An 18,128-nucleotide genomic window follows, 5' to 3' on the forward strand; every position below is an offset into this window, starting at 1 on the left:
TTCACTCTCCTAATGGTGAACATAATTCAAAATGTATTATATAAAGTAATAGACCTCCTCATGTGGAACCGCTCTGCCTATAGAGACACCATACAACTTTTACACTATTTGGTTCAGAATATTTTTTCCTGTTTTCCTCCTCTAAAAATTAGCTGCGTCTTATGCTGAGGTGCGTCTTATGGAGTGAAACATACGGTAGCTCTTTGTTCTGAATTGGTGATATTAATTTGCAATTTACAAATTGGTTGCACTTGTCATAGTTAAAGTCAAGCAACGTTCCCTCCAGTTTTCCAGAGTGCTGGGCAGGATCTGCCCTGTGCATGCAGGCCAGCAACATTGGCTCAGTTGCACAGCCCCAACGTCATGCTACGTGAGCATGCAGCTTGGAGGGAACTTTTATGTCAAGGGAATCTTCAGTATATGTGAATGAGTCAGTGAGTTATCATTCTCTGTCTTTTATTTTGGAACACCAGCATCTATATATAATCGGTTACAATTTTAAAAACTATATTAAAACAAATAAAGCAGAGAAGCAGAAATTATTAAAAGTATAGTCTAGTTTTTACCAGGTAGTTTAAACTCTTCTGGCTGTATCAGCATGATCAATTAATAATATATTTGACACTTTGTAACTATGGATAGGCAACAAGTGGTCAGTGTAGTGGCCCAGGATCTCAGCTAAAACAAGAAATAAGAAAGTTGGTTTTCTAACCGAGTGATGAAGTGCTTCCTAACCACTTCTTTATTTTTGGTTCTCCTTTTTTCTTTTATAATTGAATTATATATTTCTTTTATGTATTAAATTTTAAAGTTGTCCTGTTGTGTATCTTTCTTGCTTCTTCAAAATGTCTGATTTTACTTTCTTCCGCCCCTTGTCCAAGTTATAATATATTTTTTTGCAATTTACCTGCCGTGTATCACTCCACTATACATTCTTGTGATCTTTGCAACCTAACTATAAACGTGAACAAATATATAGTCATTATAAACAAATTCTTAAAGGTTTCAAGGCAGGTGGGAAATAAGTTGATACTCTGTAATGTTAGAAAATAATTCAACAAGTATTTCATTCTGACCTGGTGTGCAAGAAGAAACCTTATGAGAGCCATTCATGTTGTGTAGTGGATTGTAAATTTGTTGTGCATATACTATTCCTCTTCCACATCATGATCTTCATACTTCATAAAAATTTGAAATATGTGATATTGGGTTTTTTTAAGGTCCTGGTCAAACTAGCAATAGTTACGGTGTTGGCCGAGGGCGTGGCATGCAAAAGAAATTGAAGCGCAAAGACCGAGGACGGGGAAGAGGAATAAATAAAGGATCTGAAGAGGTAAATGAAATGGAAGTGCCTTGCGTTATTTTGACACATGGAGATTCTTATTTAGGTTGCTATGAAAGTGTTAGTTACAAAGAACCAGTATTTGTAAATTTGGAATAAGGAGGTATTCCGTATGATGACTGCATTAAGTGGCTTGTGTATTGCGGCCTAGTTAATGCAGGCATTATGAGAACAACTTTTGATATGCCTGATCTGAAGGCTGGATAATTCTAGTTTTGTACCTGGAAGAAAGTAAGATGAGCAAGATACATATTTATAGTCACTGAGTAGCCGCATTGCAAAATTCAAGTGATATTTTAAAAAATTAGTATTGTTGCAGTTAGTAAAAGATTTTCTGGAATGGCGAAAGTGTCAGTCAGTTCACTCATCACCACCTTCAAGACAAAGAAAGGGTAGCAACATGCTTTCCAATTTTATTGTATTCTTCATTCCAAATTAATCCTGTCTGTTTCCACATAAAATCACAGGAAACTCATGTATTATTATTATTATTATTATTATTATTATTATTATTATTATTATTATTATTATTATTATTATTATTATTATTATTATTATTATTATTATTATTATTATTATACGACTACTACTATTATTATGGCTGTGCTTAACTCTAACTAGAACATCAGTGATCATATCAGTTATAGTATACGTTTCACTTTATATATTTTGGAAAGCTTCACTTGTCATTGTATTCTATCATTTGAAAGGGGTAATTATTTTGTTCTCCATTGACAGTTGGGTAGACAACATGTTAAAAGAGGATATTTATTTTCACAGGAAATAAAGCCAGTGAAGAAGTGGCCAACTATGAGCCAGGCATTCATAAACCAGCATACAGTGGAACACAAAGGAAAACAGATTTGTAAATATTTCCTAGAGGCACGATGTATTAAGGTGGATATATACTTATATTGTCTCTGGGAAAGTGGGAGGAATTAAGTTTATTAATTTTTTTAAAACTACATAAGGAATTTTCAGGCTGTGTTTTTAATGTATTCAGTATAAAAAGGCATTAGAGAAAACTGTCATAGAATTTCAGCAAAAGCTATGATAAAATGATTGGTATCCACAGTACTTATAAAATCCAGTGTGAGCTTCATGTTTAGTATTGAATGTGTAATATATAAATAGAAGTTATCTCTTTTAAGAAAGTTTGATGGTTTATATTGACACCTTTGTTCTAATTGTCTGATGTTATGCATTTTTGTCACTATCTGAGTTGCATTAGCAGCTCTATGCGTTACTGACTATACATGAGTAACCAATAACAGTAATTGTGTGCTATTGTCAGTTCTGACTTGTACAGACCCTTTCCAGAGTTTTCTTGGTAAAGAGTACTCAGAAGTGCTTTACCACTGTCTTCTCTTTGGGCTACCCTGCAGTTGTACAGCATGTCCAAGTCACACAGGCTGGCTCTGCTCACAGCAGGCACAGAGGGGAATTGAACTCCCAACCCATATGTAACTTACTGAGCTATACAGCCAGCTTCTGAGTAATTACAAACTATTTAATTACCATGTAAATACAATTCTGCTATTTAGTGAGGTTTTTTCCACTGGTGGAGCTGTTTCTTTTAGTTGAGCTAGGATAGGGATAAATCTCTCCTTTTCTGTATACTTCAAAATCTGCTCCAGAGCAGATGGGGAAGTGCAGAAGGAAGCAGAGTGGGCTCAACAGTGGGAGGAGAAAGGAAAAAAGGCTCATTTCATTAGCAGACATTGGCTCATGAGAGAGATCAGCTTCTCCTTGCAGTGATTTTTATGATTAGTTTGCCTTGTTTTTTCATCTCTTGCTTGTAAAGTTAACTTTAATTTCAACCCATGGGGGAAAAAAGTTGAAAAGCAGAAGATTATGTTTATCTAGAATATTGTCATTGTAAATTCAACTTGGAATGCAAGACTTTCACAGAACTGATCATCTTTCTTTTTATACACACAGGGAGACCAATGTAAATTTGATCATGATGCAGAAATAGAGAAGAAAAAGGAAATCTGCAAGTTTTATATACAGGGCTATTGTTCCAAAGGGGAGAAGTGCATTTACATGCATAATATCCTTTGACAAAATCATTCTAGTAATACTGAAATTAAAGCTCTTATAGTTATTTTTTTTAAAAAAAATCACTATACTTGTGATGCCAACATTTGTTGTCAGATATCTTATTTCATGTCATCCCCAACTTATCTTCCTGAATTTGTGACCTATTTGGCTGAGCTGGATATTTTGAGAACTGTTTGCTGTTGTGCTGAAGTTTTATGGAAGGTGAAGGCAGCATCTTGTTGCTACTCCTTTCTGCGGAAGCTAAAAAGGAAGGGACTATAAACTATTCCTCTTTCCTCAGAGATTGATAGGGCAAGATTGAAAAAGGAGGAATGGATTTTCTGTTAGAATTGGAGTTTTCTCAAAAAGCATCAGCAACACCATCTTGTTGCTCTCATCCCTTACAGAATGGAAGGGTATATAAAGAGAGGTATACAGTGGTGCCTCGCATAGCGACGATAATCGGTGCAGCAAAAATCGCTGCAAAGCGATTTCGTCGCTATGCGATATTAAAAAGCTCATAGGAATGAATTGAAACCCCTTCAATCCGTTCCTATGGGCTTCAGACTCACCTTTAAATGAAAATCCTCCATACGGTAAGCGAGGAATCCGTCCCAGAAAACAGCGGGCAGCCATTTTTTTTAACCCGGCGGCCATTTTGGAACCGCCGATCAGCTGTTTAAAAATCATCACTTTGCGATGATCGGTAAGCGAAACAGGGTACCAATCATCGCAAAGTGATTTTTCCCTATTTAAAACATCGCAAAAGCGATAGCAAAATCTTTGTTGCTATGCGATTTCATCGTTAAACAGGGCGCCCGTTAAGCGAGGCACCACTGTATATAAGAGAGGCAGTCCCCCACCCACCCTATGTTCTGGTTTGGTTAGAAGCAGCAGGTGTGCTGAGTACACAGTTCTGAAGGGGGAGGGTCTTTCCTGTATATTGTATAATGGGAGGCAACAGGAAAAGTGTATTTATCATGTACAGAAGAAAGAACTTACTTTGTGGTGGTGTCCCAATATTTAAGATTGTCCTCTCACAAGAGGTTTATGTGTCACTACTGTGGGCCCTCTCGGGAAAGTTTCGAATAATGTTTAAATGTAACATGTTTAATAAAGTAATAAATTAGTGTGTGAAAGGGAGGAAATTGTATTCATAAGGTTAGCTGAGTTTGCTTCATCCTATCTTGTGAGCTCTTAAGAACAGATCTATAGAGAACCCGTTGAACCAACCCCCTCACCAGTGAAAGCAATCCTGCAAATAGCAGTGTGAATGCCTGCAGTCCCTTTTAGAGCCCTCCCCACTTCCCAGTGCCTGTCAGAATAAGATGTTGATTACTGTTACAATTGTTACACTTGTTAAGAATCCTAAATATTAGTTTACATGAATTTCCTTGCAAGTTCTACCATACGGGGGCTAAGTGCTATCATGGTGACAAGTGCAAGTTTTCTCATGATCCATTAAATAAAGATACAAAAGAACTACTTGATAAGGTGAGTAATTTTCCTTTTGTTAATGGAATGTGCACTTTCATACTTCTGTTGTGATGATACTGTTTCCTAAGGTTGTTTTTCAAAAATGAGACAAGCCAGTAATTGCTCAGTTCTAACTAGATTTTCAAAGAAATGTGGACATGTTCACTGAGAAGTGCTTTGTACATAAATTACAGTGTAACAACAAGACACATTTTCCCCATTCTGTAGACCTATTCTTTGCTACAAAAAGGTAGAATGTCATTTGGTAACAGTGTGTTTTTATACTGAGTCTCTACTGTGGCTTACAACTAAGCTCTTAAAAGATTTACCTAGTGAGTTGTTGACCATGCATTGAAATGAGAAGGCTCATCCTGCCTTTTCACCTTATTACCTGTTCTACCACTGTAACATAAAGTCTAGGTAGTGAAGGAATACCTAATGCAGTAGGCAGCCTAAATAAATTAATTTCCTTGGTCATTACTACCTGTGGTATGTGGTAAGCTGAGATAGTTGGGATGGCATCCATGAATTTTAAAAAGCTGTTCCCCATGTGAGGATGGAGGCAGGACCATCAGCATCCCTGCCAGAGTGCCGTCCCTTCCACCTGGATCAAGTGGAGAACCAAAGAGAGAAAGGGCTAAGATGATGTGGAGGGTGGCCACCTCTGCTGGGAAAAGAGAAGAGCCAAAGATAGAAAGAGAGGCAAAGGAGACATATGAGTCCTGTGTTAAAAATGGGAACAACTGAACGGGAGGTAGTCAACCTGCTGTGAAGGACAGAACAAAAGGAGAGGAAATCACAGGACAGTTGGAAAAGGCAGGAGGGGGGAGGAGAAGGGGAGGAGATATATAAGATGAGAGGACAGAAGAAGGTGGTGGAAGCTGATGAGGCAGAATCCTGAAAAGGTCCAAAGGCCCTTCCCCCAGGATGGGAATGAATTTGGTTGAAAACCCTGGACCAAAAAGTGGGAACATTTGATGGTACCCAAAGAAGAAGCTGAGCAGAGGAGACAAGAGGTAAATTCTGTTAAACCCTCTTGATCAGATCCAACAGTGGTGGACATTCCTTTCAGAAAGGGATCTGGACAATTCGAGTTTAGTGTTAGTAACCCTTTTTTTGATTAAGAAAACAACCTCTTTTTTACATCATTTCACCAGGAGGAAACCAAGTTTGTGTCAGTTGATGTCAGCAGTTTTTTAGACCTACCAGGAGTAAATGTTGAAGGTCTGGAACCCAAGAATGTGTTTATGTGTGAGAGTGATACAGCAACCTTTAATAAGAGGTGGAGCCGGGACACTCACACTTCACATTATAACTTTATATATCCCTTCTATGTTTTATCTTGCTTGACCCATATAAAGAGAGACTGGAAGATGTTGTATATGTTGTTTTGGGGTTTTTGTTTTGTTTTGTTTTTTGTTTTTGCTTTTTTCCTTCAGAGGTGTAGCTTCATAAGTTTGTAAACTCTTGGGGAATAAAAATGGCTAATACAGTGGTGCCTCGCTTAACGATTTTAATTGGTTCCAAAAAAACATCGCTATGTGAAAACATCATTAAGCGAAACACCATTTCCCATAGAGATGCATTGAAAACCAAATAATCCGTTCCAATTGGAATGGATTACCATCCTTAAGCGAAAATCCCCATAGGAAAAAACATTAAGCAAAACCCATTGAAATGCATTGAAGCCTATTTCAATGGGGGGGGGGAAATTAACAAAAAATTCAAAAAGACTCAGAACAAAGCCAAATTAAGTTAACGAAGGTTTTATTAGGTGCACTAACGATTCCAAGCATTTTAAACATTTTTAAAACATTTTAGAATATTTTAAAAATAGCAAAAACGGGGCTGTAAAAAAAACGTTAAGCGAAACAAGGGGACCTAAAACTGTCATTGTTAAGTGAAGCATGGTCCCGATATCGTTAAGCGAAAATCGCCCATAGGGAAAATCGTTAAGTGAAGCACAAGATCACTCCGAAAAAGCCATCATTAAGTGAATTTTTCGTTGTACGAAGCAATCGTTAAGCGAGGCACCACTGTACATAGAAACAAAGCTCAGTAAATTCATATCTTCCCCCACCTCTGCAAGCTTTGTGTATTACAGATATGCATGCCAACAAATTGAGTACCAGCTTAGCTGTAAGTCTTGACCTTCCATCTTTGCTTATTTATTTTGGTGGCCAGATTGGGCCAGTATCCTATTCAGAATGGAAAGGTAGTTGTGTAATTGTTCCTCCATGCTGACCAGTCCCATTTTGCATGGCCAGTTGTGCAGTCATCATGAGATCAGACCTTTCAAAGGAGAGCCTACTAGACGGGAGGAAATGCTTAGGGAATCACCTCAAAAGGATCCTGCCCTTTATTTTTAGCACCATATGATGATGTATACATTATACATTCAATCATTACCTTGTGTTAGAAACCACTAAAAACCCAGATAAATTTTTAAAGTTTGATTTGGGATAATATGAATGCCGGCAAGTCAGTACAGTGCATTGCTGTCTTCTACTGTAAATATGCAGAAACCAACTTCTCTCTGGTACATACCTCTAATTCTAAGCTGGAAATAGAGTCAGAAGCTTATCACAGCTCTGTACAAGTGCAGATCCAAATCAGACCGCAGGGTTTAGCAGAACTTTGGGGCCAGGTTAACTCCCTTTCTTCTTTAACTTAGAGATTCAACTGATACCGATGCTAACCTCATTTCAATACAAAGTTTAAAACAGTTATTCATGAAAGTCTTCAGAGATTAAGGATTGTGGCTTTGTGGAGGGTCCTCTAATGTTTTTAATATATGTAATTATAATGTTTTAAATAATTTTAAAGTACTGAATTGTTTTATATTGTTTTTGTTGTACTGTGCCATGGGATCTACATGTAGTGTGGATTATGAACGCCCCAAATAAATTAACTACCTGAAGATGAATTATCATCAAAAGCTCACTGTTGTTCTTGTTTATTGGTTCAGTACAGATATCGTCTGTTCCTGCACTTTTATAACAAACTAACTTAAGTTCAGGTTTATGGGAGCTGGTCTTGGCCCAGAGCCCAGATCCCCTCTTGCCCTAGTAAGGGTGATGAGTGAAGTTATTGGACCCTGACCATTTATGAAAATAACTAAAATATTTGTTTCCTGTTGAGGAACCCCTCATTTTTATTTTTGGATCTCTGATGACATAAGTTTAGATGGTGGTCTGTGGTCTGTTTGAGCTACAATTTTAGGATGCAATGTGCCCACACCTAGGCCTTCATAGGCTAGGAGGGATTTTGAAAAGTGGTTCTAAATTATTTTGAGATGAATTGAGAATTTATTTGAGATAAATTGTTGGTATGTTACTCTTGTTCAGATCATGTCCTCTCTTGAGCCTTCAGAAACAGGCAAGATAGAATCTCAAAGTACATGTGCTGTGGGTTTCTGTAACTGCCACCAAAATATAAAAACTTTCCACTGTGTTTCTTAGGTTTTGAATACTGAAGAGGAGCCACAAAATGATGATGAAAGAGAAGTTGAAGAACTTAGGAAGCGTGGCATAGTCCCTCTTCCTAAGCCACCCCCAGGAGTTGGGCTTCTACCAACCCCTCCAGAGCCATATTCATTTACTGAGGAAGATGCAGAAAACTTTCAGGATCCCTCTGGGGAATTCAAGAAAATTCCTTCTCTGTTTGAAATAGTAGTGAAACCTACTGTGGATTTAGCACACAAAATTGGAAAAACGTAAGTTTTACAGTTACCAACATTGCACGTCAGGGTTTAGTAAGTCTGTAAAGGAATTCAGAAAATTTGTAGCCTTCTAGGAAGCTTACAGTAAAAGTGTTAAGGACTGTAGCATAGCACCACATTTTTGCTAATGGGGAACCCTTGTTCTAGACCAGCAAATGGAAGTGGGGGGCATAAATGCAACTAAAACATCACTGAACTCCTGCCAGGACCCAGCTGTCTGTATTATTTTTATTAATATTCCCTTCTTTTTTTCAAATAGACCCAGAATGATGCACAACACAAAAACAATACCTGTAACAATAAAATGCTTTATACAAATGATAAAATACAGCGGTGCCTCGCTTAGTGATGTTAATTCATTCCAAAAAAATCGCTGCTAAGCGATAACATTGCTAAGTGAAAATAAAAAGCCCATAGAAACGCATTAAAACGCGATTAATGCATTCCTATGGGCTTAAAACTCACTTTAAGCGAAGATCCTCCATAGCGCCGCCATTTTCGGTGCCTCTAAAGCGAGGAATCCGTGCCTGAAAACAGTGGGCGGCCATTTTGAAACCGCCGATCAGCTGGCCGAAAATGGGGGCTTTGCGATGATCACTTCCCTGCGATCATCGCAAAGCAAAATTCACCCATAGGGACCATCGCAAAGCAATCGCTTTTGCGATCGTAAAAACAGCGACGCTAAGCGATTTCGCCGTAAAACGGAGTGATCGCTATGCGAGGCACCACTGTTCAGTAAAAACCTAGCTACAATGTACACATTAACATATAAAAATGTCCTGATTACCTTGAGAGCCCTATTAGGATTGCTATCATCAGTTCCAGCTTGACAGCATGCCGCACATAACATTTATGATTGAACTGCCACCTTCATTTAATAATTATTGCCTGTTTGGATCTATTGTGTTATAAGACTATCCACAGTCTGATTTCCGTATGTATCCCGAAATGTTCTTAAACTAATATTCTGTTTTACAGTCCACCAGCATTCTATAACAGCTCGTCACCACCAGGACCAGAGTTTGAAGGAAATGATTCACATATGTACAGTGTAGAGTCAAGCCCAGGATGTAATGGACCTACGGGGCTTCCAGGTTCCCCTGGGCATCCTTGTACAGGTCCAGCAGTGCCACAGAGTCCACCGCTGCAGCCAATGCCTCCTGGTTACTTAGGACCACAAGGACCTATACATGGACAGCAAGGCGGTCCACCTTTAACACCACCTGGTACATCTTACGGCTGCACAGTTGGTCAAGAACATATGGCAAACATACCCAGAGACAATCATTGCCCACCTGGTCCACCATATCAGCAGATTCCTGGTGAACGGCAGCCGAATGCTAATTATGAGTCTCATCAGCATCCAGCTAACTTCTATGACAATTACTATTCCCACCAAGCTGTTCATAACTTCCAGACAACCAATAATGCTGGTGGTAAGTTTTACTAGATGATGTTTACAAGTGTTTTATCTGAACAATTGTATTTGTTTGAAAATATTATAATGGTACCTCGACTTAAGAACTTAATCCGTATTGGAACTGTGTTCTTAAGTCGAAATGTTCTTAAGTCGAAGCACCATTTCCCATAGGAATGCATTGAAAACTATTTAATATCTGCTGTTTTTCATTCTTAAATTGAGGCGCTGTTCTTAAGTCGAAGAGTTAGTTCCCATAAGAACTAATGCAAAGCCAGTTAATCCTTACTCTACCACTAGGGGGCAAATTTTTCTTCTTTTTTTGACCTGAGGTGAACTTAGGTCAAAAAAAGAGCCAGAAAGGTTTTTGTTTTGTTTTGTTTTTTTCTTAAATTGTGGGTCCGTTCTCAAGTCGAAGCAACTTTTTGCGAACGGAGCCATTCTTAACTCGAATCGTTCTTATGTAGGGACGTTCTCAAGTCAAGGTACCACTGTATCATTGCTTATAATGTGCTAATTTTGATCCTTATCATTCAAGATTTATAATGTTGGTCAGAATCCTGTTACTTGTGCCAATCAGTATTAAATCCATTGGCATAAATCTCAGCAGTGAACACCAATAGCAGGACTTGGCATGCAACACCTAATCCCTTTGCTGACTTCTTAACTGGAGAAATTCACTGCTAAAATTGATTTAAAAAAATTCAGTTGCGATCTGTCCAGTATTTTGAAAAGGCCTGTTATTATGATTATTATGATCCAGTGCTGGGAGGGATGACATATCTGCATCATGGACTCCTGGAGGTTCAATACATTCTGCCAGAGTACATTGCTCCCGTGGAATTACTGTATAGTTAAGGGGACCTGGACATCCAGGTTCATCTGAGGGATGTGTTACATTTATTATAATAGTTTCCTCTGCTGAATATAGCACTTAGGTTGTCTTGTAAAAGCGACTAGCAGCTAGTTATTTGAATGCAAATTGACCACAGATCTTCTAGTTGCCAGCCTCCCAGCCCTCTGCCACACACACACACCTTCCCCCCCAAGTATTCAGGGCTCCTTCAAGCACATAAAACACACATATAAAACTGCCTCATATGGACTTTCCCAGTAGGGAGAATGCCAATTTGGATACTGTTGCTTCAGAGGGAACAGCTGGTTGCTGTCTTAGGCCCTGGTAGCCACAGTGCTGTAGCTGCCTTCCCTGTACAGTCGTCTATCAACCTACAGCCCTTCCTCTAACGATGATAGAACTGGGAAGGTAGAAGAGATCACCACACATTGGCTAAGACAATTTCCACCCACTCTCAAGTGTCAAACATTTGGAGGAAGGGTGGTTTCCCATCACACATGCCTGAGAGTGGTGGTATATTTATTGTGATGAATGGAATAGTTAAAGCCTTCTTTACATAAGAGAAACTAAAGGGTACGCCCAGAGGTGCTACAGAGGTGGGACCCAAGACTACTCTGTGTACCTGGTGACCCCACCCACTGAAAATCAAGCCTGCTCCCATTCATACAGTCTTGCCTATGTGCCTGCTTAGCCAGCTAGACTATGGTTATCTTTCTTATTCAATAGATAACAGAATGTTAGGAACTTACATTAAAGAGATAGTTTGGACTTTAATTGTTGTTCATCTTTCAACACCAGTATTAATTCTTTGTAACGTTGAATGCAGATGGTATGTGGCAAGGAGAATTTTCAGATCACCAGCCTCACCGCATTTCCCCAGATTCACATAACAGTGGAAATGAATACGAATCAGACTGTGCCACTGCAGGAGGCCACCATTCAGCTATTAATGTACCAGACTTCCTTCCTGCAATGCAAAAAGCGCTTTTTGTAAGGCTAAGTCAAAAACAACAAGATGATGGAGAACAGATGAGCAGTCGATGTCAACGGCTGCTGAGCAGAGAAGAAGGTATTGTTGATTTTCTCATTTTTAAAACTATTTTGTAAGTTGGCTTCTTGTATATCTCTGAATATTGCATACGTGGTCCATAGCTATTTTCTTCATATATTTTTCTCAAAATGTTTTCAGTCAGTTCTAGCTTAGTCCAGAGAAAAAGGTTCATTGACTAATTCCATTATAAAAGTAAGGCAGTTTCATTCCTGCCTCCCCCAGAAACTGCAGGGTTACTTCTTCATGGGATTTCCCCCCCTGCATTCACAGCCATAATGCACAGTGGCTGTAACTGCTGTCATCCTTGTTTTTTTCCATTGACTAAGGAAAACAATTGTTTGTTTTATAACAATTATTTACAGTGGAACCTCTACTTACGAACTTAATCTGTCCCAGAAAATGTTTGTTAGTTGAAACGTTCATAAGTAGAAGCAAAATTTCCCATAGGGATGCATTGAAAACCATTTACAGTGGTGCCTCGCATAGCGAGGTTAATCCGTTCCGGATTAACCTTCGCTATGCTGAAGCATCGCTGAACGGGGCAGGGATTTCCATTGGAACGCATTAAACATCGTTTAATGCGTTCCAAATGGGCCAAATACTCACCGTTCAGCGAAGCTTCAGGATGGCCAGCAGCCATTTTCGCGCCCTCACCTCGCTTAACGAGGGCGCGAAAACGCTGCGCGCGGCCATTTTGGGCCATTTCCCGGCTTCCGGCGGCCATTTTGGCCGCCGAACAGCTGATCGTCGGGGTTCGTTTTGCGAAGATCGGTAAGCGAAACGCTTACCGGTCTTCGCAAAGCGAATTTTTCCCCATTTAAAAAACGTTGAGCGATCGAAAAACGGATCGCTATGCGATTTCATCGTTATACGGTGCGCTCGTTAAGCGAGGCACCACTGTAATCTATTCCGGCTGTTTTTCGTTCGTATCTAGAGGCGCCGTTCTTAAGTCGAATCATTAGTTCCCATAGGAACTAATGCTTTGCATTAGCAAAGCCGGTTAATCCGTCGTCTATCACTAGGGGGAGAATTTTTCTTCTTTTGACCTAAGATGAACTTAGGTCCAAAATAGAGCCAGAAAGGTTTGTTTTGTTTTGTTTTGTTTTTTTCTTAAGTTGTGGCTCCGTTCTCAAGTCGAAGCAACTCCATTTTAAACTCCATTTTAAAGCCTGCCTGCCTGCATCAACAAGCACCAACGTTTTCTTATTTTAAAAGAGACAGACCTTAACAAAAGACAGGTCACAGTACACAAACCCTAGAAGCCACAGAATCCAGCAAGCATTATTCCAGCACAGAACCCCTCTTCAAAAAAGAGGGTCTAAACTGTATTTACAGCCTACCTGCATCAACAGCCAGCACAGTCCCTCACATAATATTTTCTGATTTTAAGTAAAAAGACTGTGGAGTCGAAACTGCATTTTACAGCCTGCCTGCATCAACAACCAGCAACCATTATTACAGCAAACAGATCCCAAAGAAAAAAAGACTTTTGAGTCACATATTAAACCCACACATTTTAAAACAACAGAGAGGTCACAGAACACAAACCCTAGAAGCCACAGAATGCAAAAATAAATAAAATTTATATTTTAAAATTACAGTCTAATTTTCACATGTAATTTTAATATAATATTACAGTTTGCTTTTCACATTTTAAATCCACACTGCAAGACCCATCAGGGCACAGAAACATAACCCCTCCACTTAGCCCTACCCCCCCCAAGCTGCAAAAAAACCCTGTACAGTACAGTAAATACTGTATAGTGTATGTACTCACCCAGAACAGGCAATTCTCACTTTTTTAAAAAAAGGCAAAAATCCAAAAATTAAAAAAGCAAAAAAAAATACAATCTGTAGAGTACAGTACCAGGCAGTACTAGGCAATACCAGGCAGTCTGAAGACTCTCTCCCTATCCACTCTCTAACCGCTTGGACAAGAGTCAACTGAAAGTTCAAATTTTGCACTTTCCCCGCCTCCCCCGCTTTTTTTGTTGTTGTTCATATCTTGAAGCTCCATTTGCAAGTAGAAGCAATATTTTGCAAACAGAGCTGTTCATAAGTTGGATCGTTTGTAGCTAAGGACGTTCATAAGTAGAGGTTCTACTGTCCACTGTATATGCAGCTCATGTTGACAGAAGTGGCATACATGTATAGGAAGAAGGAAAAGTGTGCAGCTCCCACCAGAGTTGATGCTGACTGCTCCTGTGTGACTGAACCTCAGTTTCCAAGAGGAGGGTTTAAGAAAACTGATAGGCATTTTCTTCTTCATGCTAATATAGAGATATGCGATCACTTCCCTCAGTTGCAATAGCAAAAGGCTGACCTATACATTTCTGTTCCAGTATCATACTGGTATTGGTGTAAATACCTCAATGGCTGAGGTATCTTGCTGTGGAACCCGAGGTTGGGATTCCTTACTCTACTGTCCTTGACAAGGGCTGGACTCAAGTTTCTTCTTTGTGGCCTCTGTGAATCACACTCTGGGTGATCCGCGCATGCGGGGAGCCTCGTCGGAATATTCAAAAGCTTCTGTGGTAGCAAAAAAAAAAATTAGTGCAGGCCCCTCCCACCTGATATATGTACCTTGGCGCCAAGGCTCTCCCTTCACTTTCTCTTCAACTGCCTCAGGATCCATAGGGTCCCTTCCAGCTCTGCAGTTCTATTATTATGATTATTTTGTTAATATTAATTACTCTGAACTAGTCTGTAGGTTTAGAAAAGGGGATGGATTACATCTGGATGCTATTTTTGCAATCCTGTAGTCCTCAGAGTGCCACACATACCCTTGGCCTTCTGGGGGAAAAGTCTGCACAAATGGTAAATTACATGCCCCAAAGTCTTTGATGGGCACAAGTTACCCTTTAGATGTAATTCTCACTGTTTCAAGCCAGAAGCCACCTTTTTACAAAACATGGAAACTTCTGATTTAAAGGGGGGAAAAACTTTTTATTCTCTTTTGCAAAAACCCTTATCTGGCTTAAAATAGTCCTGAAGAAGGGCTGCAATGTCACATACAGTCTGAAGAAAGCACTTTGCCCACTCCTGGCCTTTAACAATTACGACATGCCTCAATGTTGCATCGATAGATTTTTATTGTAGTCGGATAAGTTTGGAGGAACATATTAACAGAAGTCAGTTCTTCAGGCGATAGCTGAGCTATGCTGGGTAAAATAATTACAAATTGTTATTTCCTTAATTGTTTTTGGAATATCATCATCTTGGAACTGCAGAGCTGGAAAGGTCCGTTTGGGTCACCAAGTCCAGTCCCTGTCAAGGGGGGAATTAAGTTTCCAACCTCTGCCTTTTATCTTACTGCCTACTTTTAATTATTTATATTATATTGTTTTAACTGATTGTGAGCCACATGAATTCCCTCTGGGGAGGAAGGGAATGAATGAATGAGCATCTTTCTCCCAGTCATCCTTTTCATCCTTTTCCCTAATCCTTACAAAGTGTGTGTGTTTTGCTCTTCCTACTATTCTAATTGAAAATCAGAAGTAGTGTATTCTCCTCTGTCTTAGCTACTTTTATTATACAGTTCCAGACTCTGCTGAGAAATTCCATTTTGTTCGTCACCGGTTATAAAAACTGTAGCATTGGAAGTATACAATATAGTTTATATCATGTCTTCCTTTTCTTTTCTAGATGATAACGTAAACTGGTATTCCAGCAGTGAAGAGGAAGAAGGAAACAGTGTTAAATCAATACTGAAGACCTTAAAGAAACAAAGTGAGACATTTATAAATCAGCAGCAGTCAACAGACCAGCAGCAGCTACGTGTCATGCCAACTGACCCAAGGCTTGCTAAAGAGCGAGGCCCAGGAAGTCAAGCTGCTGATCCTAGACTGAGGTCAGCTTCAAGATCAAATGCCAGAAAGACGTCAGAGTCAGGAACCTCGGACCCTAGGCTTGCACGGGACCCTAGAATCTTAAAGAGTAATGAAACGAGTCGTGCAAGCTCATCCTCTAGTGGAGCAAAGATAGACTTGCACCACACACATCCTGGTGTCAAAGTCACACAGAAAGGACTGGATGAAGATGAGGAGGACACAGAACGAGAGCTGAGAGAGAGAGCTTTTCTAATACCATTGGAACCTCTTCCTGGGGTAACATTGCGGGACCCAAGATCTCAACTTAGGCAGTTTAGCCATATTAAAATGGACATTGTTCTGAGTAAACCCAACTTTGCTAAACATATTGTATGGGCTCCAGAAGACTTACTCCCAGTACCTTTGCCCAAACCAGACCCAGTATCCTCAATCAATTTGCCCCTTCCTCCTCTCATAGCTGACCAGAGGTTTAATCAATTACGGAACATCAAAAGTGATCCCATCCCAAATGTGTTGCCATCTGACCCACGATTAGCATCAAAAGCGAAAAATATAACTTTATCAAACAGAAGTGTCTCTTTGGATCATGCTACGGATTTGCATCCTGCAAACACAAGCAAATTAGGAGATCCTCGCTTGCAGAAAACCATTGATCCTAGACTCCATAGACTGTCCAGTACAGACTCACATCACGGAACAGTGAAAGACCCTCTGCCTTCAAAATCTGATCCCAGATTAGCCAAACCTAGTGCCGCTACATCACAGTCATCAGAAGCTACAGGTTCTCAGTCTGACTCAGATGTGTTGCCACCATATGCACCTAAGCTGTCATCTGCTAGTGCTCGACTGGGCACTCCTAGTTCAATATTAAGTGGCATTAGTTTGTATGACCCAAGAAATCAAACTTCACTGGACCCTTCTTCAGTTAATTCAGGAGAGAATGGAGAGAACCAGAAAAAGGGTATTTTGAAAAACACTGGTCAGAATGAAGCTACTCATGTGGAAGAACAGTCACTTCAAAAATCCTCCCCACATGTAGAAAAGAACCAAGAAGCATTTGCAGAAGCTAATCCAGATAAGACAAATAGTGTCACTAAATCTCAGGCTAAACACTCCAGTCCTGCTCCAGCAGTGCACAACCTTCCCATCCAGGCTTTATCAGGGTTAATCAGACCACAATACAGTGATCAGAGACAAGTAAGGCAGCCTGGGCAGATCAGTCAAATGTCAGAAAGTGATCCAAATGGAGAATCAGATGACAAATCACTGAAGGATGTTTTCAAGACATTTGATCCAACTGCTTCACCTTTTTGTTAGCTATTGGTTTACTAAGACTTTTTACAATTGTGAATAATGCAGGTTTCTGCAGTTTTGTAATTGGTTTATCTCTATGCTTTTATTTATTTATAAATTATAACCAGAAACACTTTGGGGCTGCTATTTTCAGAACCACATGCAGTAATACGGTATGCTCTAGTGTTTGCCAAGTTGGTATTTTCTATGTGATTTTTCCCATTCGTGGGAGATTAATCATTGACCTGTTTTAAAGAAAAAAAATAGGTATATCATGTTAGATCTGAGAGAAGCACTTTCATTGTAAATAATCATAAATTGGGTTAAGTTTGAGGACTTGTATATGTGTAATGTGTCTTTTCAAAATCAGCGTTTAGAGAATGTTTGCCACTTTTGTATGATTGTACAGGTTCAAGCAATATAATGTACATTATTGTGAGAGATACTATTTAAGATGACAATTATCTAATCTATCAAGCCCAACTTGCTAAGTAAAATAAAAATACTGATCTTTTCTGAAAAAAGGCATCATTTTTTATTTGTAAAACAGATACTCCTAGTCTAAAAAAATACTGTATTGCATATTGAGCTGAAACAACTTTTTAAAGTATTTTATTCTGTATGTATATTGACGATAATACAAAAGACATAACTAAAACGTTGTTAGAGTAGAAAACACCTATGCTAAATGTGTAAAAAAGTATTTACTTTCTTCATCTATATACGATTCTCAATTAGTGCTATGTTCCATTGTGGTGTTCATGTACTCAATGTATTTTTGTATTCAGCTGCTTAATTTGTATTGCTTTTTTGTATTGATGTAATGACAGTAATATGTATCTATGTGTCTATGACATTTTTAACAAATTAAAGAGTGAAAATCTCTGACTTTTCATAGAAGTGAGTAGATTCTTAAATTTCAATGCTGAAATATAAATTTCAGTGCTGGAAATTTTTCATTACTTAGCCTGTGCGATTGTTCTGTTCACAGAAGCTTATTTACTCCAGAGGAAAAGTTATTGGAGAGAGAGGGGGAAAAATCTTATATATCTCCTTCTTTCTCCTGCAACACTCTGTGCCACCATCTATGCTGTCAATC

General features: G+C 39.1%; 1 protein-coding gene across 1 annotated transcript in view; it reads left to right on the forward strand.

Moving 5' to 3' along the window:
• ZC3H6 (zinc finger CCCH-type containing 6) overlaps positions 1–17,917 on the forward strand; it is a 31,918-nt gene extending 14,001 nt beyond the window's left edge. Inside the window, exons 5-12 of the mRNA XM_072988888.2 lie at positions 1,221–1,333; positions 2,123–2,239; positions 3,284–3,395; positions 4,770–4,879; positions 8,323–8,576; positions 9,561–10,018; positions 11,682–11,924; positions 15,552–17,917. Coding sequence (XP_072844989.2) covers positions 1,221–1,333; positions 2,123–2,239; positions 3,284–3,395; positions 4,770–4,879; positions 8,323–8,576; positions 9,561–10,018; positions 11,682–11,924; positions 15,552–17,053 — 2,909 coding nt within the window. The 3' untranslated portion in view covers positions 17,054–17,917. The remainder of the gene's footprint in view (positions 1–1,220; positions 1,334–2,122; positions 2,240–3,283; positions 3,396–4,769; positions 4,880–8,322; positions 8,577–9,560; positions 10,019–11,681; positions 11,925–15,551) is intronic.
• Positions 17,918–18,128: the final 211 nt, after the last annotated feature.

Source organism: Pogona vitticeps, chromosome 1 (assembly GCF_051106095.1).
Source record: "Pogona vitticeps strain Pit_001003342236 chromosome 1, PviZW2.1, whole genome shotgun sequence".
In the NCBI taxonomy this organism is placed as follows: Eukaryota; Metazoa; Chordata; class Lepidosauria; order Squamata; family Agamidae; genus Pogona; species Pogona vitticeps.